This window comes from Carassius gibelio, chromosome A7, assembly GCF_023724105.1.
Source record: "Carassius gibelio isolate Cgi1373 ecotype wild population from Czech Republic chromosome A7, carGib1.2-hapl.c, whole genome shotgun sequence".
Classification (NCBI taxonomy): domain Eukaryota; kingdom Metazoa; phylum Chordata; class Actinopteri; order Cypriniformes; family Cyprinidae; genus Carassius; species Carassius gibelio.
Window position 1 is genome coordinate 23,566,196 of NC_068377.1, and position 23,274 is coordinate 23,589,469.

Below are 23,274 nucleotides of genomic sequence, written 5' to 3' on the forward strand. Positions count from 1 at the left end.
AAACAATGGTTTCCTTTAGCTGGTCAAAGATCTTTGTCAATGCTAAATGACCTTCTCTAATCACTGTACTAAAACCCAGCCACCCACTTCTGCTGTGTTAATTAGCAATTGTGTGTAGCTATGCTAATTGCAAATTTCAGTTTGTGTAATGAAGCCAAAGTCTTACAAGCCAGATATAACAGAGCTACAAAAATGTTGCGATACAGTTTTTCTGTTTAAAGTATAAACTGTTCAGCAAAGGTACATTTACATTTATCTAAAACCACAATAAAAACATTCACAGAATATTTTGAACTTTGTATTCATCAAAGAATATTGGAGGGGGGGGGGGGTTTCCACATATATTAAGCAACACAACTTTGTTTAACATTCATAGTAATAAGAAATTTTTCTTAAAGGAACACTCCGACTTTTTGGGACTTTAGCTTATTCACAGTATCCCCCAGAGTTAGATAAGTCCATACATACCTTTTTCATTTCTGTGCGTTCTGTAAGTGTTATTTGAGGCACCCACCACTAGCCTAGCTTAGCACAAAGACTGGATGTAAATGGATACTGTTAGCATAGTAATCCCAATAAGTGACAAAATAATGCAAACATTTTCCTAATTATATGTTGTGATCTGTATAGTCACAGCGTGTAAAAATAACAAGGCTGTATGAGACCGAGACCATTTTTAATCGTATAAATACTGGGAACTATATTCTCACTAGGCGTAGGAACACAGCTAACGTTACTTGGGTGGAGTGGCTACTTGGGCGGAGAGATTAGCGCAGCACCTGAGACGCACCGTGGTGATGAGCAGAGAGTTCGCTCAGAGTTGGAGTAATAGAGTCAGCAATTACTAGATAGTACATTTATAGTGTACAATCATGGGTGTTTGCTGTATTGTAAAGAGCTGCAACAATAAACAGGGGGGACCAGGTAATACTATGATGTTTCATAGAATTCCAATCCAAAACGCTGACCTGATGAATAGATGGCTACTTGCTCTGGAAATAGATCCAAACACACCTGTAAAAACCATCACAAAGTATTTTGTTTGCTCTGAACATTTTACTGTGGACGGCTATTTTGAAAAAATGCAAGTTGCCACACGGACCATGAAACGTGTGCTAAAGGATACAGTCATCCCATCGATAATAAAGACAGGACAAATTGGATCACCTGTTGCTGCGGTAAGTGTTCCGTTATGTTTTGAGATGACTAACATTAGCCATACTGTAACAGTGCCATTCTAATGTAATATAACCTTAGTAGTGACATTATTACGTAAATAGGGGCTCCGTGTATCCCCTTTATTGTTATTATTGTGTTGTCATGAACACACTGCTCGTGATCATTATAACAAAATCACTTACTTGGTGGACAGCTGACCATTAGGTTCAATCGGCATGGGCCGTTTCTTCCAGTTGATCTTGTCACAATGGGGAAAAAAAGCGACAACCTCCGGGTGTATTAGGGCAGAGAAATCTGTATTCTGGCTCAAAACTTTATGGTTCTGGATCTTGGTTTGATACACAGTAAAATTCCTCTGAGTCTGACAATTCCTCAAAGTCAGCCATGATCACAAGTCACGTCTAGCTAGTCACTTGTTTTGTTTACGGAACCATCAACAGCACGTCTCGTGTGCTGCGCTAATCACTCCGCCCAAGTAGCCACTCCACCAAAGTAACGTTAGCTGTGCTCCTACGCCTAGTGAGAATATAGTTCCCAGTATTTATACGATTAAAAATGGTCTCGGTCTCATATAGCCGTGTTATTTGTACACGCTGTGACTATACAGATCACAACATGTAAATAGGAAAATGTTTGCATTATTTTGTCACTTATTGGGATTACTATGCTAACAGTATCCATTTACATCCAGTCTTTGTGCTAAGCTAGGCTAGTGGTGGGTGCGTCAAATAACACTTACAGAACGCACAGAAATGAAAAAGGTATGTATGGACTTGTCTAACTCTGGGGGATACTGTGAATAAGCTAAAGTCCCAAAAAGTCGGAGTGTTCCTTTAAGCAAAAAATGATGAGCATATTAGAATGATTTCTGAAAGAGCATGTGACACTGAAGATACAGTTTTCACCAATCCTCACGTTGTGTGTCAGGTTGGGAAGTCCTGAGCAGGTAAGTATGTCACATGATATACATTGTACATCATGTTGTATTAAACACACCAAGTTAGGAGAGTCCCCCCCTCCCCCACTTGCAAGTTTAGTTTATTCATTTAGCTAGTTTAGTTAGGCCGCTGTAACACTGAATATCTTTATCTTTCTGCATTTTTATTTTGGTAGTTAGCTTAGATTACAATACTAGCTAGCTGTATTTTCTTTTATTTATTTATTTTATATGCCACCTCACATGCTCCTCCTTCCCACCATTTTGCTTTGTCATTGTAATGTTGTTCCCTGTTCTTTTGTAAACACTGTAAATACTATCTCTCCAGCTTTCGCTGAGCACTGCACACCAATAAATAGTTTGAGTGGAGTTTGCTCTGAGTGCGTGCACATACATACACACACACACACACACACACACTTTACCAAATGTCATTTTCCCAATTACCTCTAGCCCAACTTATTCCTTATAACTTAAGGGATGCAACATTTATGGGGGCAGATATAGTGAAAGTGGCATAAGTGAAAACATGAGTACCTTTGACTAACAGTCATTTATTGATAACCCAACTTTAGATAAATTTGGCAGGTGTAGGAAGGATGATTTATTCTCTGACCATTACGGGATCTCTGTGGTGAGGCAATAAATAAAGAAAACAATTCAAAGTGATTTTTCAAAAACTGGTTGAACTTAATGTGCTTGTGTTGCCAGATGCAGGTGAAAGTGAGGCCGCCCAGTTGGCTGATAATACGTGTCCAAGTAGCCCGGTTACGTCAGAGAAGGCGATGGTGGAGGAAGAGTCTGATGCCAAGGCTGCCTTGTCATGCCATTGTCTAATGTTCCATGTTATGAATCATCTCTACTTGAGAGAGTCTGGACACTTAACTGAGGATTCTTTGACATTTCAATTCAATTAATTTAAAAGTTTTTTGACCAGAGCACAACATGCTCAGTTTTCGGTAAAAGTCAAATTAGTCTAAAATAGCAGATTAATATTTGATACAGTCACACCAGTGTAAGAACGTTCATCGAGTCATATCATCAGCTGCTGAATTCAGTTCTGCGTTCACTGGCTGGTGCTGAGCCAGAGATAAACGCGCTTTTACAGCACTGCGCATTATAACCAATCACACAAGATTCTGTTGAGCTTATGAATGCAATGGCCAATCAAAGGTGTTCTAATGAGTCATCGCTAAAATGCCGGTGCTTCCTTCACTCGATCGCCGACTGAATACCTCTTTCTGGTGAAGGCTCTCGTCAGAATCAACAAAGTGCAGATGCATGTACGAATCTGTCAATACGATATTGATTTCACAGTGGTCATAGTTTCAGAGATTTTAATGGGAGTTTGTAAGAGTGCTTGAACTCTAGACTGTCAGTGAAAATGTTCTTTGATTATGTAAATGTTATTTGCTCTCTTTCGGTACAGTGAAAGTTTAGTAGCCGTTTTTGTATCACATTAACTTTCAATGTTAAATTCACATTTAATATAAAGTCGGTCATATTAAAATTATCTTTGCGGCCCAGCGAAACATACTAATTTGAAAAACTAACGGAATGCATAGTCGATATAAAAACATGATGGCGAGTAATTTTTTACTGCTAAATTCAGAAAAAACTCAGGTGTTAATTATAGGACCTAAAACCTCTGCATGTAATAACCTAGAACTCTGTCTAAGTCTCGATGGCTGCTCTGTCATTTCTTCATCATCAGTTAGGAACCTAGGTGTGCTATTTGATAGCAATCTTTCCTTACAAAGCCACGTTTCAAGCATTTATAAAACTGCATTTTTCCATCTAAAAATATATATCTTAATTGAGACCTATGCTCTCAATGTCAAATGGAAAATGTTAATCCATGCGTTTATGACCTCAAGGTTAGATTATTGTAATGTTTATTGGGCGGTTGTTCTGCACGCTTAATAAACAAACTCCAGCTAGTCCAATGCAGCAGCAAGAGTTCTTACTAGAACCAGGAAGTATGACCATATTAGCCCGGTCCTGTCAACACAGAACCAGGAACAGGGGAAGCCATGGCATAGTGGTTAGAGAGTTTGACTCCTAACTCTAAGGTTGTGGGTTTGAGTATTGAGCTGGCTGTGTGTCACATGCTGACCCCCCCCCCCCACCCCACCCCACTTGTGCCCCCTCAAAAATAATGAGTGCATGACACCCCTGGTAAATGTTATACCAAGAACTAAGCCTGCTCAAATTTCATGGAATTGGAGCATTCAGAGAGCAGGGGAACTGGCTCAAAATACCCACAGTTGAGAAGCTCAGCCTTTGGAGCAAGGTCAGAATCCTGGGAGATTAATTGGTAATCATGTTTATCTCATTAACTGCATTTATTGTTTTTGGAAAGAGCAGTTTGGCCTTTTTGATAGCTTGAAACAATAAGGAATAAATGGGACACATTGTCACACACCACATCACATCGTGTCCTGTGATTAACAAAGCAGCACTTGGTTCATAATTGATGAGAACTTTGTTCCTAAACAATGCAAATGGTCCCTGCAAGTAAACTATAAATATAAGTGTCACTTGTGTAATAAACAGAGAAAAGTACGCTCAGCATCGCTCCCAGCTGCAGCAATTTGTGTTATTATCAGAAAACCATTCATCATTCAAAAAAAATAAATAAATACTTTCCTGCTGTTCATTGTTTTTGTTTTTTCATCGCAAACTTTCATACATCATCTTCTTTTTCTTTCCCAACTATCGATTTTCCAACCACGCTGTCTTGTGCAATTTTACCAGACTGTGATGTAAAACTGAAGGCTCTTAGGGACAATGTGTCCAGCACCAACTTCCTGTTTCAAAAGGCAATACATCAACAAAAGAAAAAATGTAATCTTCTTCATGGTGTTGTTTACTATAAGAAACAAAATTCAAAAAGGGAACATCTCTATTAAAGGGGAATCACACAGAATTTTTTTGTTGTGTCTTTTTTTTTTTCCACAAAGAAGAAAATTATATACTGTGATGATGTAACATTTCACTATGATTAAAAAAAAAAAAAAAAAAAAATATATATATACATACATACATACATACATACATACATACATACATATATATATATATACATACATACATACATACATACATACATATATATATATATATATATATATATATATATATATATATATATATATATATATATATATATATCAATTATGAAGCACTACCAAGGTATCTTGCTTACAAAACCATTTGTAGTGACTGTCAGTTCTGACACATTGAGATGTGCTGCTCATGTAGGCAATACAAATTCTGCATGAACTATCCCATCATTTACTGCTCTTCATACTGCCACTGTTAGTTAACAAAGCAAAAAGGCTTAAATTAAACAGGATACTGGACCCAGTGTCCTAGAGTTGAGAAATTTGGCACGGAAGAAAGAAAAGCAAAGAACATTTTGAGAGAAAGTTCAGATCAATAATGCTAGTGGTGTCCTGAGGCAAGAGTTCAGCCAAATCTGAAAAGAAAAATTACTCAAAAAAGGGGAAAAGAAACTCACAAATGTTTCAAACACAAGTCAACTCTTGGGTGGTGGTCAGGTTTTTAGGACACAGGGCAGGAGATTGTGCCACGCAAAAAGGGAACAATAACACATCACTAACATAAATAAACGCTGTAGGCCAATCCAGAGTTACCTCACAGCTGGTTTCATTCATCATACATGGACTATCCGCATGATTTTCCATTGTATATGAAACACTTAAAAGCACATGCAAATAATGAGAGAGTAACTCTACCGCTGAGTTAACACTGCTGTGCATGCATGCGGCGTTGTACAGTAGCTATATGATTGAGGCGCCAGAACTGCAGCTGTAGCGCGATACTATTTTTTTCAAAAGCAAGTCATAGAGACATTTTTATCATCCGCGATCAAAAATCGTCATATCACACACCCCTAGCTGCATGTCTCATAAAACATAAAAAAAAAATGTCAATATGTGGGAGTAAGAGAGGAGCTGACATACAGATTAATCTGACAACGCGAGAGAGATTAATTTCGGTCTGGTTTTCTGGGCACAGACACTGAAGCATAGCTACACACAGAGAGAGAGTGCATCTCACAGCGAGCGAGTACTCTTTCACATCGCATGAACAGAGAATTACACACAAAATTATGTTGAATTGTCAATTTTGACAAGTATGAATGTAAACACAGTTGATTACGTGTTATAGGTCTAGGTTTTGACAAAAATGTAATGATTGATTCGATTCTCATTCACAAGCTTTCGAATCAATTAAATTACCAATTTGATTCTATTCGATTCAACATTGATTACTTTGGATACATATCAGGTGCACAGTAGCCTACATGCCAAAATTTCTCAAGAAAAAAAAAAACGTAACTAATGCTATAAAATATACATTAGAGTCATTTGGTACTACATACCATACTATAATATTGAAGGTTAAAACTGATTGATTTGTAAGCTATAACATACAACTGTTAAAATTACACAATTAAGTTTTTAAAATAATACAGTTACAATTACATAATAATGTTTCTACTTCGATTCTTTTTTAAAATATAAACATTTAAATGGTGCCTGTCATAAACAAATTATGGATTTATTAATTTTTTATCATATAATTAATTAGTTTATCACCAAGTATGTTTGTTTCTGAGGTAAATATGTGACATTACGAGACATTGCTTACAAGCTGTTATTTTGACGTCTTAGCCTGGCTGGAACACTGATTGAGCGATTACATGAGACAGGATATGGATAATATAGTTGTACTCTTTCTTTTAACTTACCTTCGGAAGTCCATGATTATTTTGCGCTGAAGCTGTTGTTAATGTGGAGAAGATGGTAAATTCACGTGCGCTACGTGCTGCCGCGTCTGTTCAACTATGCAACACCGTGATTATGTCATATTTTCCGCGTGCATCCAAGCGAATTTGCGGCCTTGAATAGTTTTAGAAGAGTTTTAGGAATGCTGTTAGCACTTTCTTTTTTATTGATATTAAGCAGATGTAATTATTTTGTTCAGATCAAAATGTTACGACATTGTATGTCACAATCATTTAAGCAGGGTCTAAAAATATGTAAGATCTTTTTATAAAATAGGCTTCATTTTATACATAGCTACATTTAACTAAGAATCCTGCAAGCACTTGAATTTCCCCCCTTTACATACTCCACAAAAAGTGTATCAATAATGTTGAACAGGGACTGATTATTGCAAATGCAGATCCCAGTGTGTTCTGGTTAAACCATTATTATTATTATTTATTTTATCCTAAAACGGCTCGTTTAAACACGCCCCTACATGTCTACATCACTATGTGTAAATATTTTTACATTTATTTTGAAAGATGAAGCTCGTGATTATGGAAAGGGACCTTACATTTCCAACGAGTGCTAGCTTGTGGTGTTCGGCCAATCACAATGCACTGGGACAGTTGGCCAATCAGAGCAGACTGTGCTTGTCGGAAAGAGGGACTTTGTAGAAAACAACGCGTTTGAGAGAGGCAATGTACAGTATTTGAAAAATAATGTGTTTTTTGAACTTTAAAGTATGTTTAAGGTATACATTAAAGAACGTTAACATCATAAGAAAATCCATATAGCGATCTGTCACTCCACATTAAACAGCATCAAAACGGCATTTATTTTTTGAATACTGCAATACAATGGACATAAATTTAAACCTGAGGCTTTGTTCCATATTAAAAGCACCAAAGCACATTGCTTATTGTGATTTATTGGATGGGAAGTGCCCTTCAACGTTCCGTCTATTAACTGAAAACAGGCTACACTAATTGATTCTTGGGATTCAAGAATTGATATTGTTCCGTAAAAAAGAGAATCGATTAATATCAAGATCTCTATATTTTTACCCAGCCCTAACATCTCAAGTGAACGTAAACAGCAGGGAGAAGGTATATGAGTACATTGCATCCATTGCATCTGTGCATTTGGTTTGAAAGGGACAGCAGCCTAATTTTGTTGCTATTGTCTGTGGCACTGATGTTAATCAAGCAACAAAAGAAAGACAGAAAGTCACTCACTGCTCTTGACTGAAAAAACTTTAGTAGCCCTAAAGATTAATCAAAATGTATTTATAGAAATAAATGTCTGTTTGAAAGGATGAAGAATATGGTAAACAAGTTGCTATAAAGAATGCATAATTAGCCTTTAACCATTGGTATTTCATTAATAAGAAGTCCATGTTCTTTTTCTTTATGAGAATTTGTTTGATTTAATTTTAACATAAAGGCATGTCGTGTGTCACCGCAGTTAAATCAGTGTCGATCGTGATAAAACCTTAATATCAAACCTATATAATGAATTTGGAAATTTTAAAGAAATGCTTAATAAATGCATTACAGTGTAACTAAACCAATTAGGTTTTAGCTGACTAAATTTGCTGTAGATTTAGTTGACTAAAATTACACTAAAACTAAAAACAATTCAGATGACAAAAATATGACTAAAACTAAATGGCATTTTAGTAAAAAGTCTATGACTAAAAATAAATCAAAATTTGCTATCAAAATTAACACGCCCCACATGTCTACATCACTGTGTGGGAAGAATTGCATTACACAGCCCAAATGTTTATAAAAAGAAGAAGACGTAAGAAGACTTTTTGATTCTCGCTGTAGTATTGTTGTTGCCGCCACAGCCATGTTGTGGAGATGGAGATTCATTGTGAAAGTGAAACTACTTTGTTTGGCCATCCAAAAGAGGATGATGTCCGCTTCATCGTGTCTAGAGCTGATCCGTGCTGGTCGCTGAGGAAATACATCAACTTCGCACTGTGGATCCCCGGATCGGCTCTCACTGTGGATGAAGCGGAGTCCAGCCCGGGGTTGTCACGTGTGGTTGCTGCAAGCCCGCTGGCCACTCCTTCGTCGAATCAACCAGCTGCTCACTCTATCCACCAGCAGTCAAGAAGAGTTTGCCGCTTTTATGTTTACACGGTGCGATACGCAATGCAATGCAACACTACACATACAATAAAGCGACAATATAAGTCATTATAATCATTAATTATGTCCACACTAATTGCAGCAAATGCCTCGTTTGTAATGGGTTTGATTGTTTTTGTCTCATCGTGCCCGGGACACAGCATCACAGTATGGTAAGGGTCATGACATTTTGGTCACACGTTTGAGGCATTCGGCCAATCACAACGCACTGGATAGCTGGCCAATCAGAGCACACCTGGCTTTTCAGACTGATGAGCTTTGTAAAAGTCGACACGTTTCAGAAGGCTGGAACATGAAGGAGCAACAATAATGTACAGTATGAGGAAGATAAAGTGTTTTTTAACCTTAAACCACATAAACACATTGCATTACACCAAATAATGTTCTTTTTAGAAACGTCATATGAACTCTTTAACCTTAAAAAGGGTGAGTGACTGGGCTGCTTGCTACAAATTTCAGACTGCTTAAAGCTTAGCATTAAAAACCTTTGCAGGTGTGCCACAAGTTTTAAGGCCACGGTGTAATTTGCCAGATCTCAAAGCGAGGAGAGCTGTACACTGTCTCAGAGCACTGCAGATGTTAAAATCCAGCACAGCACACTTGCCAACATCAACACACTAAGTTCCTAACACTAAGCATACTTGGAGTGTTGGAAAATGGTAACGTTTGTGCTGGCTAGACTCACTAAGCTAAAGAACTAGATCCAAAACCATAACAGACTTCAAGGAACAGCCACATAGGTCTGTTTCTAAGAATCTGCTCTCAGCTGTTTGGTTTTTTAAGACGAAGCATGAGAAAGAATCCTCAGCGAAAAAATTCTAACTGACACAAAATAGGACAACACTGACTGAGTAACATTTAAGAGGTAAAAGCAATTTGAATTAGAATTTTGATTATAATTATAGTAATTAATTTTGCATTATCGGTCTCAATTTTAATTTATTCATTTATTTTATTTATTTAATATTATTATTAATTATTTTTTTAAGATTATTTAAATTACTTATTAAGAATTAGGTGTCATTATAAGAGTTTGATAAGAATATGTGAATGTCTGTGCATTTTTCTTTTTTTATTATTTCCCCTATTTCTCATATGTACAAGTGTTTTTGTATGTTAATGTTATTGCTGTTGTTCTTCTTCTATATGTGTTGGTGGTGGGTATTATCACAAAAGGAAAGGGAAAAAGTGAATGGAAGAGAAAGTAGAAGGGAAAAAAATTGGTTGAAAATTGGTTAAAAAAAATAAATTTTCATTTGCATAATTGTATTAAATATGTTTGAAAGACATAATAAAGTATACAAAATTATCATTTTATTCTAATTTTTAATAGTTTATTTTTGTGATTTGTGATGTGTGATTAAAAAGTGATATTAACAAAATTATTTTTTATCTAAAACTCAAATGAGTTTTATGTTAGCAGCAAACATTTTCTAAAAATATTACAAACAAGTGTAAAAACAACCTAAAATATTAATGCCCAAAATGGAGTTTCCTTCCACATGAATGAGGCACCATTTCCTAGAGATTTTACTCATGAGACCATCTGTAAATCTCCTTGAATGAGCTAATGTCTCAATGAAAATGCTATCTAACATGTCACCACATTCCAGTTCACGTCATACTCTTCAAAGCCCATTGAGTTCCCACTGTTTGTTTGTTTTCTTCCTGGACTGTTGGACACAATGTATAGCATATTTATTCACAGCATTTACCACTAGGACATGGGGCCAGACCACCGGGGCATTTGTCAGATGTCCAAACTGAGGGGCACAGAGGGGCTTGGATACCACAGGGCACACATGCCCAATTAATACAGTAGTCTTAGGCCTCAATACCATTCATTTCATCCATACAAATAAAGAATGGATTGGCAAAGATTGCCTTATTGTAATGGCATCTCACTATGTTCTCCCACTGGTTTACTGAAAATGAGGTCACATCCTTGATTTCGATTTTTTGAGTAATTATAGCAGAACTAAATGATGCTATTCTTCATGTTCACTTTCGCAGAATGTCGCCCGTTATCTGATGCAAGCTTTCGCAGCTTTGCATAAGCATGGGAATGTGATGTCAGTTCATGTGCAGTGAATGTTAAGCAGTTCCCACCCATTCAGACACAAAGGTTGCAGCGTTTTCATGTTTCAGGATGCCTATACGTCGCTTTTGTTTCACTGTGTTTGTAAGTGGAGGTCAATGAGTACAAGTCTGCATACATCAGCCCTCGACTTCTCCTCTCATTCACTACTTGACAATGGCCCACAAAAAGATCATTAAAAGGCTATTTTTGCTCATCTGGTTTCCAGCAGAGATCTTCTTGTCAAAGAAAAAGCCCATGGAGATGAATCTTCCCAGTGCACTTGTAAAAATGCCAGTCAAATCCCAGTGTGGCTTGTGCAACCAGAGGGCCATTTCTTGCTAGAGCAAAGAAACCCACAAGTATGTAGACATAACACCCATTTTCAATTCATCTTCCCTTCTCCACCAGATCCACAAGTCATAAAAATGAATGCTGTCTTTTTGAACCTGCATCTCCAGTGTGAGTGTTTTGCCAGTTATAGCAGGTGACAATGTCCTGTCTCACTTACCTCCCATACTCTCACAATATCATCTTTATTTCTGTATCTCATTAAAGCTTACCAAATGCTAGTCCTTCCGGTCATTGGTAACACATGGTTTCTACCACAGAAATACTAAAACTACATTTCCTAGTATCAGCAAAAAAATAACCAAGGCCTCTCACCACTAATTATGGGGACGTCTAGAGGATGTTGGAGGGCATCACCCTGCTCGACTGCAGGGATTGGAATCCAATTATAGAATAGTTAACATGCTCTTAAAAGCTAAGGGACATAAGACTGGTTACTATACTGCTTACTATTCTTTTAACATTGCAAGAACTTAAAGTAACAGTTCACCCCAGAATCAAAATTCTACCATTATTCAGTCACCCTCGTGTCATTACAAATCTGTATGACTTTCTTCTGGAACACAAAATAATTAATTTTGAAGTTGCCAACCAGTTTTGGCACTTCCTTTGTGTTCTGCAGAAGAACGTCATACAGGTTTGAAATGACATAAGACTGAACGAAGTTAATTGTTGTTCTGAGATACTTGTGTGACAGATGATGATTCAACAGAAACATTGTGCAACATGTATCACCTAATTCAAATCACACTGTTCCATAAACGCACATGTATTTACAAAGGTAACCAGAAAAGTCATTACTTTTAGTAACTATTTTCTCATTTTGCTTAACTCTGAGGCTTCCATTATATATATATTGAACGGCATCAGATTTGGCTAAACTAATCATTTTTATGATTTGATATTTGGTGAACACGAAGAAGAGGAATACTACAATCAGTACTATAGTATTATGATGAAGTCAAAAGTGAACATCAACCTAAGTCATACCCTGTATATTCATATACTGAATTAAAAAAAACAGCTGGAGGCATCTGGAAGATTTATGCATTTTCCAGTACTATCATGACCCGTGTGGCAGTAAGAGTATAAACTCTGTTTAACCTCATTGTGCTCTTCTTTTGGCGGCAGTGAGATGGCTGCTAAGATAATTTGCAAAGATCGCTAGAATCCGAGCCCTTTTCTGTCTTCTGATCTGCAAAAGGTCCAGAGCACTGCAGAGCTAAATGGCTGCGATTGTTTGCAGTAATTAAGCGTTTTTAATGAGGCCTGAATCTTAATGTTTTAGCACGTAGAAAGAGCGAGGATGGGGTCATCAGGGAGTGATCCAAATCCCCCTAAAAATAAAAAAAGTGATGTTCATCCAAACAGAAATACAAAACTCTGTGCACTGCGTGGGTGTTTAGAACATCACTAAGCCCTAAGACCATTTCTTATCAATGGATGTGAAACACAGATAACCAGCCATTCAACTGCATGTTTAAACCAAGTCAGGTATTTACAAAAGCTCTGTCAGTAAGTGGCTGGCACCGCTTTCACATGTTTAGATACAGATTCGCTTTTGGCAGAGTTAATGTAAACATGGCATCATTAGCCCGAGGCCTATAGTGGGTTATGGCAGACTCTAATCTTCCTGTCAACTAGCACATCACATGCTTAAGCATCTCAGCACTGTATCACAAAGCCCTCAACTAATTCTGATTATAATGAATATCTTACATCTGTGTCAGAAGGTACAGCAAATCCTTTTTGTTCAGCTGAATATCTGTCTGTAGTAAAATGCACATTTTAATTCTTAAGCTTATGCTGTAGCCAAAATGTGAAGTCCAAGGCAAACTGCATAGAGTACACTACATTGATGAAGAATGATTGGGCTCTTTGCACCATCTGGTGGTGAATAATGCAACTACAGTACTATTTATGCTGTACAACTTGCTATAGTGGCTGTTTTTGTCTCTTTTTTCTATGAAAGACGACATTCAAAAACACAAACACAGATTAACTTTTTATATAGTGTATGTATATATATATATATATATATATATATATATGATCACAAAATACAGACGACATGATTACAATAGCACAATAGATTTAGCTGATGCAAGGTCTTTCTTAATATCACATCTATTTGACCTCACTAATTCAGCTGTCAATCATAAAATATGATCTACTCCATAAATTACATCAGCACAAATTTTAGCAATAATTTACAAGCACACAATTCTCATTTTAACAAACAAAACAAAAGAAAAAAATGTCCCCATGTTAATTCCCAGCAATTCTCTTATTTATTAAGGATAATCCCATTGTTCCTTATTAGTAAAACACAAGCAAAACAATTATTCTGTAAATCAATTATAAATCCATTTTTATGCAACCATGCAGTTGAACTAAATACAACGGTTTACACAAAACTAATTCATTCTGCTTGCGTTTCAAAATAAGGCTCACCGTCTAAATAACCAGCGATTCTCTAACACTCATCAGATGTGAACACTGGGAGACCAAGAGTTCAGAGAGTTTATCAGCTGAAAATTATAAGCATAAATGATAATAATGGAATGCATGTTTTCTTAGCAGGAAGATCACTGGAAGAGTATGACAATTAGATGTCTTGAGTTTTGCATTTCACTTAAACTTCCCTGTTTCTCCATAATTCCCTGGAACCTTCACTTGCAATGGGCTGTGACTGGTTGCCAGGTAACCGGATTCACAGTCATGACATCATGAAGAAACAAAAAACATCTTACTTTACTAAAAGCTTCCTTTAAAAAATCCTAAGGGTGGAGGGGGGATGCTACTGCATTGTTTTTTCTGTCAAACAAAAAGGAATGATCCTTAACTCTAATAAAGACAATCACAATGAAACAGGGCGGAGACAGGATCGTCATTTTCAAACCTTGACATAACAGAGCACAGTTAATGCATGCCATGTGGATCACTGTTCAAGACTGATATTATGTACCATTAGAATATGGGGATGTAGTTGTCAATCTTAGCCCGATGCCTTTGGGCAATACACTCAGCAATCCACACAATGTTTCGGCACTCTTGTTCCTTCAACTTGACGTAGGCATAGAACACGCTGAAATGAAACTGATTCAGGAAGGCCAGCTTATTGAGTTTCACCTGCAAGAATATAACCCACAGTTTATTGTTAGCAGAGACCTTTCAAACCAGAGAAATCTGTGAACATCAAAAACAATTGTGATTTTCAATGCAGTAACATTCTCTCTCTTTCACCATGTCAAAACGTTTGCTCACCTCATGTTCAAAAAAGCGATCCTCGAGGGTTTTGTCTCCTGGGTTGCTACCAGCACCCTCAAAGAGAAGCTTGTACTCCTGAAACAGCATCAACACCTGTTAATCCTCACATTTTTTTTAGTGGCCAAAAACGGCAATCCCCCGTCACTCAAGTGGCCACCCCCCTAATTATGCAGAATTTTAAGTCTTAAAATAATTTAAACGGATGAGTTCTAAAAAAAAAATTAACCCCCCTCACAGTTGTCATATGAAGGGCAAAATTAGCTATTTAGACCAAAATAATTTTTTTGCACCAGGCTGTAAACGTTTTTTTTTTTCTGCTGTAAAGTTGAGCATTTTAACATGGGGAGTCTATGGGACTGACTCTCTTCTGCAGCCAGCCTCCAGCGGCCAGTCGATGAATTGCAGTTTTAATCACTTCCTTATTGGCCTCACGAGAGAGAGCGGGAGGTTGGCGCTCGGTTTAAACTCACTGAGGTCTACACAGATACTTACAGGGTAGTATTCAGCCACAGCTTTGACCTGCTCGTAATCATCTGCGCGGGCTAGCTGTGCAAGACCTTCTGGGTAGAGCTTGCCACAGTGTGGGAAGAGTTTAGCTCGGTCTTCTTTGGAGAGCTCCGTACCAAAAGAGTTAATGGTAATGATGAAAGCTCGTCTGTCTGCCTCAAACTGATACAGAAGCAAACCTTTGCTTTAGTTCTTAAAATACTGAAATATGTTGGTTACAACAACAATAAAAAGAATCAGATTTTAGAATCAAGTTCCCTATACTTGATTTGATGGGTGTTTACGCACCTCCAGAATTGGGCACATGGTATCTGCGGTTGTGCCACCCAGTGAAGAGCAGAACTTGTAGAAAGCTTCTAGATAGGCCTGGAGACACAGAGAGGAGATCAACTACAGCTCTTGATTTCTTAGTTAAAGGCCTTTATAAACCTAGAGAGTCATTAATGAAATAACTGATATACTGATGTAACAATAACAGATTTAATACTGACTTTATATATTCTGCAGGAAACATGCCTAGCATTTTCTAATCCTACTTACCTTAATGCTATTTTGTTGTTATTATTTACTTTTTCCCATTATTATTCCTTATGACACCTTACTTTAGAATTGTACATCCTATTCATATTTAATGCAAATAAAATAAGATGTCCAGGTTTACATTTCACTGAACGCTGTATAACTGTATATGATGAATAAATTCTTGAATCTTGCAAGAAAAGTGTATAATGAGCTGTATAGTTTTTCCTTGTCAACTGCACTATAACACTATAATTTTTTTATAACATATTGGTACTATATGTGCCTATACAGAAACTGACTACCCCTGTAAAAACAGTGTTTACGTTCACTACCCACACATAAACCAGCAGGCTTCTGTGTCTATGCATACTTGTCATGTCATAGAAAAATTCCTAGTGAATGTTTAAGATTTACATGCTAGTATCTTCCATCACAAGGCTGACCTTGTAAAGAGTGTTGCGAATAATTTCAATGTTCATCTCATCCAAATCCTGCTCAGAGATGCAGTCCTGAAAGAAAGCAGCTGAAACAAACGGACACAGACATTAACTGTGATGTAGAAATAAGCACCTTGGTATTATTTAGAACATGTTTTTGAGTTGTTTCACAATATTTCTGAATGCTTAAAAAATAATGACATGATATGCCACTGACTTTCTCTGGCTACAAAACATGCAGTGAATGTCAATCATGTGTGAATTTTTCATATCAGGCTGTCTTACCAAGAGGTGTATCCACCAGGATGGCATTATAGAGCTCTGCTGGAGTTTGGGCGATGTTAACGGCCTCCATCTGTTCAAAGCTGCCAAGAGGATGGCACTTGGGCACCAGCTCTGAAATGGCCCGCTGATGGAGAGTTCCAGTGATCAACAGGATGACGTTGTCAATCATATAGCTGTATCTGATAAAGCAGAAAGATGGAAAAGAGCTTAATAATGGGTCCTGACAGGTGAAGTGCTTTAAAACAGAAAAAGTGATGAAGTCAAAAAATGGCAGTGAAAGCAAACAAACATATTCTTGGCTATGAATATTAACCAAACATAATACTTCTGTAAATTACAGGAGCTCAGTATTATGTGTGAATCTGAAGTGTGGTTTGCTTATACTCTTTGATGTCTGTCTGACTCTGCACTCACGTGATGAAATCCATGAAGCTGGCCAGAGGCTCATAAGACTGGTTCCTCATATGCCGGAACTCAACCACCATCTTCTCTTTCAGCTTGTCATCAATGACGGAGACGGTGAGGGGAGAGGCTTCATTGGCCAGGAAGCTTCCATAGTCAGTGCTCTGCAAGTGAAGCTTCAGGTCTGAGGAAACGAAAACAAGAAAAACCCCTAAAGATTCAAAAATTAACTCAAAACCTTGTTCTTCAGTGTTAAAAGCTTGTGTTCTGGCAGTGATTTCTACATTCATCTGAAACCGTTTTTACATCATTTCCAGTTCCCTAAAGCACAGATAAAATTTTCCATGTGAGTCACATGCCATTGATGCTTAAAGGAGAGACAAAATTAGCTAAACTTTATTACACACACGCACACACACACACACATATATATATATATACATCTAGCTTTAATTTAAATAGTCCAAGAATCTGGGTTATTTTGAAAGGACTTTATTGTAAAGTGTGAAATATTATGATATAATGCAGCACAGGTTGAACAAGTAAACAAATGGTCTCTTTAAAAAATAATAATAATAAATAACTCAATCAGTAAGAAAAATCATAATCCTCTAATTTGTTATTCTTCTTATTGTTTATGAGTTATAAGATTTTTACAGTATGAGAAATCTCAGCAAGAAAGATTTCATATCTAGGCAAATTGTTAAGCAATTTAAATAAAAAAAAGTGCAATAAAAGGCATTAACAGTAAACTAAACAACAAGATTCCTGCCAATGAATGTATCTGATTGCATTGATTTAATATATTAAGTTTCTTCCTCAATTTTTACAGGATATTACAGGATACACGCCACTTGGAAATACCAGAAAAAAAGTAGCAATTCTTATTTTGGTAGAAATGCAGTACATCTCAGTATAACCATGCTCCTCTCCAGTAAATACAGGAGATGTTTAAACTATACAATTTAATATTGCTCCATTCAGCAGTATATTCCCAAGAGCTCTTGCTCGTTTTGACGTCATGAAATATCACATGACCAGCACCATCGACTGTCATTCCTCAAATGAAACCAGCATATTTCGTTTATATAAAAAAGTTAAACATTTACTGTTCATCTCGATCGTTGCTATAAAAGGCACCGTATCTATTACTCGACATAACAATTAAAAAAATTAACCCGTCAGTCAATCAGGTTTAACCAATACCTTATAAAAACAATATAGTACTACATACTTTGCATAATTAAAATAGAGCCGTGCTCTAAACATTTGCATACGATCATTTAAATTGAACACGTATTCAGAAAATAGTAAAGTTAGCTACATTCAATATGTAGCATTACAGTTAGCATGTAACGTTACATTTAAATGCTAATAGTGAATAGTAACAAGTAAAATAATCACGGGACTTCCATTGTTTACTTAATATTAGGTCTGAGGAAAATTAGGAATATATAGTGACAATAACTGATCTTCACCTGCTGAATGGAATTTGAATGGTTAAAGAAACAAGCTAACGTTAAATGTGCTAATAACATTAACGTTAGCTGTGCTACTGTTACGTTATATTGTTATATTTCTCAGCGAGTTACCACAGTAATTCGGATTTGCACCTTTAAATGACGATAAATGTCAACAAAGATGTATGTGGAAATGTCACTTATGAAAACAGAGAGCTAGCAGATCAGCTAACGTTAGCAGCAACAAACATTGGACTCACCTTCCAGAGTTTCACACTGAACGAGATTCAAATAATCCGCCTGAGATAAAATACCAGCCTTAAAACCTCTCACCAGCCCCTCCAGATAACCGTTATCCACATTAAAATATAATTCAGAGAAAGGCATTGTGAGAAAATAAGACTACCGGTGTACTAGCTTAACAGAGAGACGGATGTAGCCTTAGTGCAGTCTTGAGTGGTAGTACGGTCAGATCGATAAAGAATCGTTCTTCTGAGTCGGATCTTTTCAGTGAATTGTTTGAACAGCTTCACAAAACTGGTCTGAACGATTCAATGAGCCAGCTACTAGGGTAGAGGAAAGCTCGATTGTATGGCAGTTCAATCAATAGGCCTACACATACGAAGCACTTCGTTTGAATAAATTCTTAAACATTATTATTAAATTTAATTTGGAAACATTGGCCCCGTCCCAAATCGCACCCTAAACCCCCGCGGTCTTCCACATTTCCGTGCCGTTTTGACAGTCAAAGCGTAAGAATGAAATGTAATAATTGTTTATGAATTTATTAAAACGAAGTTCATCGCGAGCGTGGGTTAGGGTCCGCAGATGCACATGAAGTTTGCCATTTGGGACAGGGCCATTTGGGAAGGTTTTAGTCTAGAGCCCTAATGACGTAAAACAGACGACAATTGTTTTGAAGCTAGAATCTTTCAACACTGTTCGAAAGAACCGATTCGTGTAAACGAGTCGGACTTCCCATAGCTGAATACCCGGATACACACAAACACACACACACACACACATACTAACTCATGTGACCGAGCATCTGACCATCGTCAAACCTTAAACCTTAAACCTCAGACCAGCCCTGCACAATCACCCGAACAGAATCAAAAAGAGCTTTGTCTGGGCTGAGCAGGACCTCAAACTAAAGATTACACATTCTTTGTTTTGTTTGATTAAAGGAATGATTAAATGTTAAATGTTTTTGTTGTTCTTCGGTAAAATTAAAATGCAACAAACGTGCTGCATGCATTGCAAAACTTTCAATATTTTGAAAAAGCATCCCAGGATACACCTCATAAAATCATTTCAGAAAATAAACAGAGCATGTTTATGGCAAATAGTGACTATTTTTAAGAAGCTAAAATATAATGCAATTTTTTAAAATATTTTTAACATTTGTAAGCTCTGTTCCATAATTCCAATTGTGTTTTGATGACTTCATGATATTCTAAAATGGAGAAGATAATACTAGTAAAGAATACTGATAGTGGATGAATGTGCATTTACAGATTTCTACAGTGCATATATAGGTATGTTGCACTCTGTTTTTCATCATAGCCAAAACAACTGAACCAAAGGTCATGTCATATGTCTTTATTGATGAAACTAAAGACCGTTTTAATGGCTGCTTTAGTTTGCAGCAATGGTCTGGTCAACCCAGGCACGGAGTTGGGTGACACGGGCGTACACGGCTGGGGTGGAAGTGGAGCAGGTGCTGCTTCCCCAAGACACGATACCAACCAGAGTCCAGACTCCATTCTTCTCACAGACCAGAGGACCACCAGAATCACCCTGAAACACACATAGGAGAGCTGTAATCAAACATTTACCTATACATGTTAGAAGACATTTTAAAATAATACTTAATAATGATCATAAATGTATTTGGGACAGCTCACCATGCAAGAGGAAACACCAGAGGCTCCAGCACAGATCATCAGATCAGTGATATTGGTTCCCCAGTAACGCTTGCAGTCGTCATTGGTCAGCAGTGGCAGAGCAGCCTGCTGGAGCAGGGCAGGGGTATCAGGAGCTGAAAAGGGTAGATTGGCAGAATTTTAAAGGCTTTCAACAGAAAATAAATTAAGACAGAGAATATGAACAAAGGCTAAAACATACATTCAAGTTTAGAAATACATGCAAACTGATAAAAATGCTGAAATGAAGAAGATTCTAAATCTCACCATTATATCTGGTCAGGCCCCATCCAGAGGTCACACACTTCAGGCCACCAGCGAAGTTATCACTGGTTTCAGCGAGACACACAGGAGACACGTGAGTGTTGATCTGAGCAGGAGTGGCCAGCTTGATCAGGAGGATGTCGTTGTTGATGGTGTAGCTGTTGTAGTTAGGGTGCTTGATAGACTGTGGGGAAAGGATACAGACATTTAAACGTTCAGATTTTTTAAGTAGATTTTCAGATTTATGTTGGAATTCTCTCTCCAGTGGTTAAGGTATGATACACTAGTCCTGCAGTGAAAATAAATCATACTAAAGGTTGTGAGTGTGAATGTGAATTATGTTCCTGTGACAGAATGGCTGGAAATGATGCTCAGTATAATAGATATTGAGAGTCTACACACCTTTCCAACACTAATGGTCTGAATGGCCTCAGCATTGGATGAGCGATCATGCTCTCCCAGAATGACGCGGTGAGAGGTTCTGTAAAAAAGTACATTTTATAACACAAAATCTTTGGCAACAGTACATGCTAGTTTAAAATGCAAACTTAATCTTAATAAAGTCCTACAAGCTAAACATTGTAAAGTTGTAGATTTAATCTTTAATACTGTTTACCTGACATTGCAGTGAGCAGCAGTCACAACCCACCACTCATTGATCAGGGAGCCACCGCAGAAGTGGAAGCCAGTGGAGTCCTGGAATAAAAATTTTAATGATGTAACAATTTAATAAACCTTTTGAGTTAGCATTGAAATGTATTGTTATTGACAGATTTTACCTGCAGAGACACCTGCCAGGGCCAGGAGTGAGGACGAACCTCCTCACCATTCACAATCCTGGAGTAGCCAGTGATAACAGGGGGGATGGCAGGAACGCCACAGCCTGGCAGACCACAAAAAATTGAATCAAAGCAATTTAACAGATTAATTTGTTTTAAGGACTATTTAATGAACATAATCTAGGCTTAAAGGCTGTTATTAAAGTATCTTATTTTGAAACAAATCGTACCATAGGCTGCACCAAAGAAGGCGAGACAAGAGAAGATCCACAAGAAGGCCATTGCTGCAGTTGAATGTTGTCTGCTCCTCTGAGGGCTTTATATATTCTGTCCTCATTCATACACTGGACATCTTATCTCGCCACTGTGGGATTGTGTGCACCTTGCAAGAGAGTTTTTTTTCCATCCCAACAAAAGATAACGCCTCCTCCTTGCTTTAAATCAGCTTTAAGTCTTTCAACTGTGAATTTAATTTAAATGTATGCATTTAACAGAAACTAAAACTGCATTGAAATTAATAATTTGATCAGTTCATGCATTTCCTGGGAGTCAAACCCTTAACCTTGACATTGCTAGCACCTTGCTGTACTGTTGGAGCTACAGGAATACTACCAATAAAGACTGAATGCTGCAGATTAACAGACAGAAAATAGCTGTAATACTGTGAAATAATTTCTTAGGAAAACTGTTCTAAGAATACTGATAACTTCCATTTTAAATGAATGATTATTGTTGATAATAACTACAGCATGTGGTGGAATTGGTAATTGGCTGTGACATATTTCACGTGTGAGTTTTGTTATTTTGTGTAATATCCTCTGTTAATTAGCATAAAAACACTTCCTGTAAGTTTAATTAGAGGATTTTATTGCATCTGTCAAATAAGCTTATTAAATTAATTCAGTTCTCTTTAATTTTTGTTGTGTAACATACATTTATCAAAAGTCATCGTGTTTACTGCAATAACCCTGACGTGATTGGTTGTATTTTTAAACACACTGATAAAGCTGTGTTCTCAGTTTCAAGGCCTGTGTGTTCACATCTGCACTGATTCCCAGGTACGGTAAACCTCTTCACGTAGCATATTCCCTACAAGTACATTAGTGCAGCTGTATGTAATGTAAATGTACATAATCACAAGAGTTACATAACTTGCATTCTGCAACCAATATACTTTGTACTGATATCAAATATTAATACATTTAATTCAGTGAGAAACTGAGCTTGGTATACCTATTTTAATTGTTTATTCATTGGTAATTTTGTATTAATTTTCAAATCTATTTTTATTCCTGTGGTGCTCCTTTTAATTCATAGATTTAAATGTAATGGAAGACATTAGGACTTTATTATATATAAGGAAAGCAATATTACTAGTATTGCTTTGAAAAGTTTAACATTTAAATGGAGAGTGGAGAGACTGTGAATACAGTAATAATTATTTATTATTTTTTTCAATGTTTTAAGATTTATTAGATTAACAGTTGTGTATAAATGTCTTCATTGTGCTGTCATATTCATAATTGCTTAACAAAATGTAGCCCCTTTATGATCAAATGTCAGTTTTGGAGCTGTCCAAAGATATTGTATTTAAAGTTGTAAGATTGGTTCCCTTTCAGTCAGTCACTCTGGACTTCACGTCGGGCTCCTCCCAATGACCGGATGTCAATCACTACATCAGTGTGAGAGCTCTCTGTGGAAGATGGTAGCAATGCCTAAAAAAAATAGCTATACTTTCACAAGCCGCCAAAGAGGTAGGGCTTGAGTGCAAACCTCCACCACATCCCAAGAAGTTGTGTCCTAATACCGCCTTCACCCGGCAGGGCGAACAGTGCCTCCTCTCCTGGGTCTGTAGGTACTCGTCTGGCCTGTTCGGCGACGCCTATATGGCCTGTTGAGATCCTGCCTCTGCCTTACA

The 23,274-nt window shown here is 37.1% G+C and overlaps 2 protein-coding genes across 2 annotated transcripts; both read right to left on the minus strand.

The window, feature by feature from the left end:
- Positions 1-13,497: 13,497 nt before the first annotated feature.
- On the minus strand, positions 13,498-19,323 carry LOC128016873 (V-type proton ATPase subunit d 1). The gene is made up of 8 exons (XM_052601733.1): positions 18,649-19,323; positions 16,941-17,112; positions 16,527-16,705; positions 16,248-16,327; positions 15,571-15,648; positions 15,268-15,444; positions 14,773-14,850; positions 13,498-14,637 (listed from the first exon to the last, which is right to left on the minus strand). Exons 1-8 carry the CDS (start codon positions 18,773-18,775, stop codon positions 14,476-14,478), a joined length of 1,053 nt encoding a protein of 350 aa, XP_052457693.1. The 5' UTR covers positions 18,776-19,323; the 3' UTR covers positions 13,498-14,475.
- A 652-nt stretch (positions 19,324-19,975) lies between these two features.
- On the minus strand, positions 19,976-21,750 carry LOC128016875 (chymotrypsin A-like). The gene is made up of 7 exons (XM_052601735.1): positions 21,587-21,750; positions 21,357-21,460; positions 21,194-21,273; positions 20,980-21,058; positions 20,581-20,761; positions 20,296-20,429; positions 19,976-20,188 (listed from the first exon to the last, which is right to left on the minus strand). Exons 1-7 carry the CDS (start codon positions 21,636-21,638, stop codon positions 20,027-20,029), a joined length of 792 nt encoding a protein of 263 aa, XP_052457695.1. The 5' UTR covers positions 21,639-21,750; the 3' UTR covers positions 19,976-20,026.
- Positions 21,751-23,274: the final 1,524 nt, after the last annotated feature.

Coding starts and splice junctions, on each gene's coding strand:
- LOC128016875 (XM_052601735.1), bottom strand. CDS start 21,638: ATGGCCTTCTTGTGGATCTTCTCTTGTCTCGCCTTCTTTGGTGCAGCC. Junction 21,274..21,356: donor CCTGGCAGGTGTCTCTGCAG/GTAAAATCTGTC, acceptor TTTTTATTCCAG/GACTCCACTGGCTTCCACTT. Junction 20,762..20,979: donor AGACCATTAGTGTTGGAAAG/GTGTGTAGACTC, acceptor CTTTCCCCACAG/TCTATCAAGCACCCTAACTA.
- LOC128016873 (XM_052601733.1), bottom strand. CDS start 18,775: ATGCCTTTCTCTGAATTATATTTTAATGTGGATAACGGTTATCTGGAG. Junction 16,328..16,526: donor CCTGGTGGATACACCTCTTG/GTAAGACAGCCT, acceptor CGTTTGTTTCAG/CTGCTTTCTTTCAGGACTGC. Junction 14,638..14,772: donor ATCGCTTTTTTGAACATGAG/GTGAGCAAACGT, acceptor ATATTCTTGCAG/GTGAAACTCAATAAGCTGGC.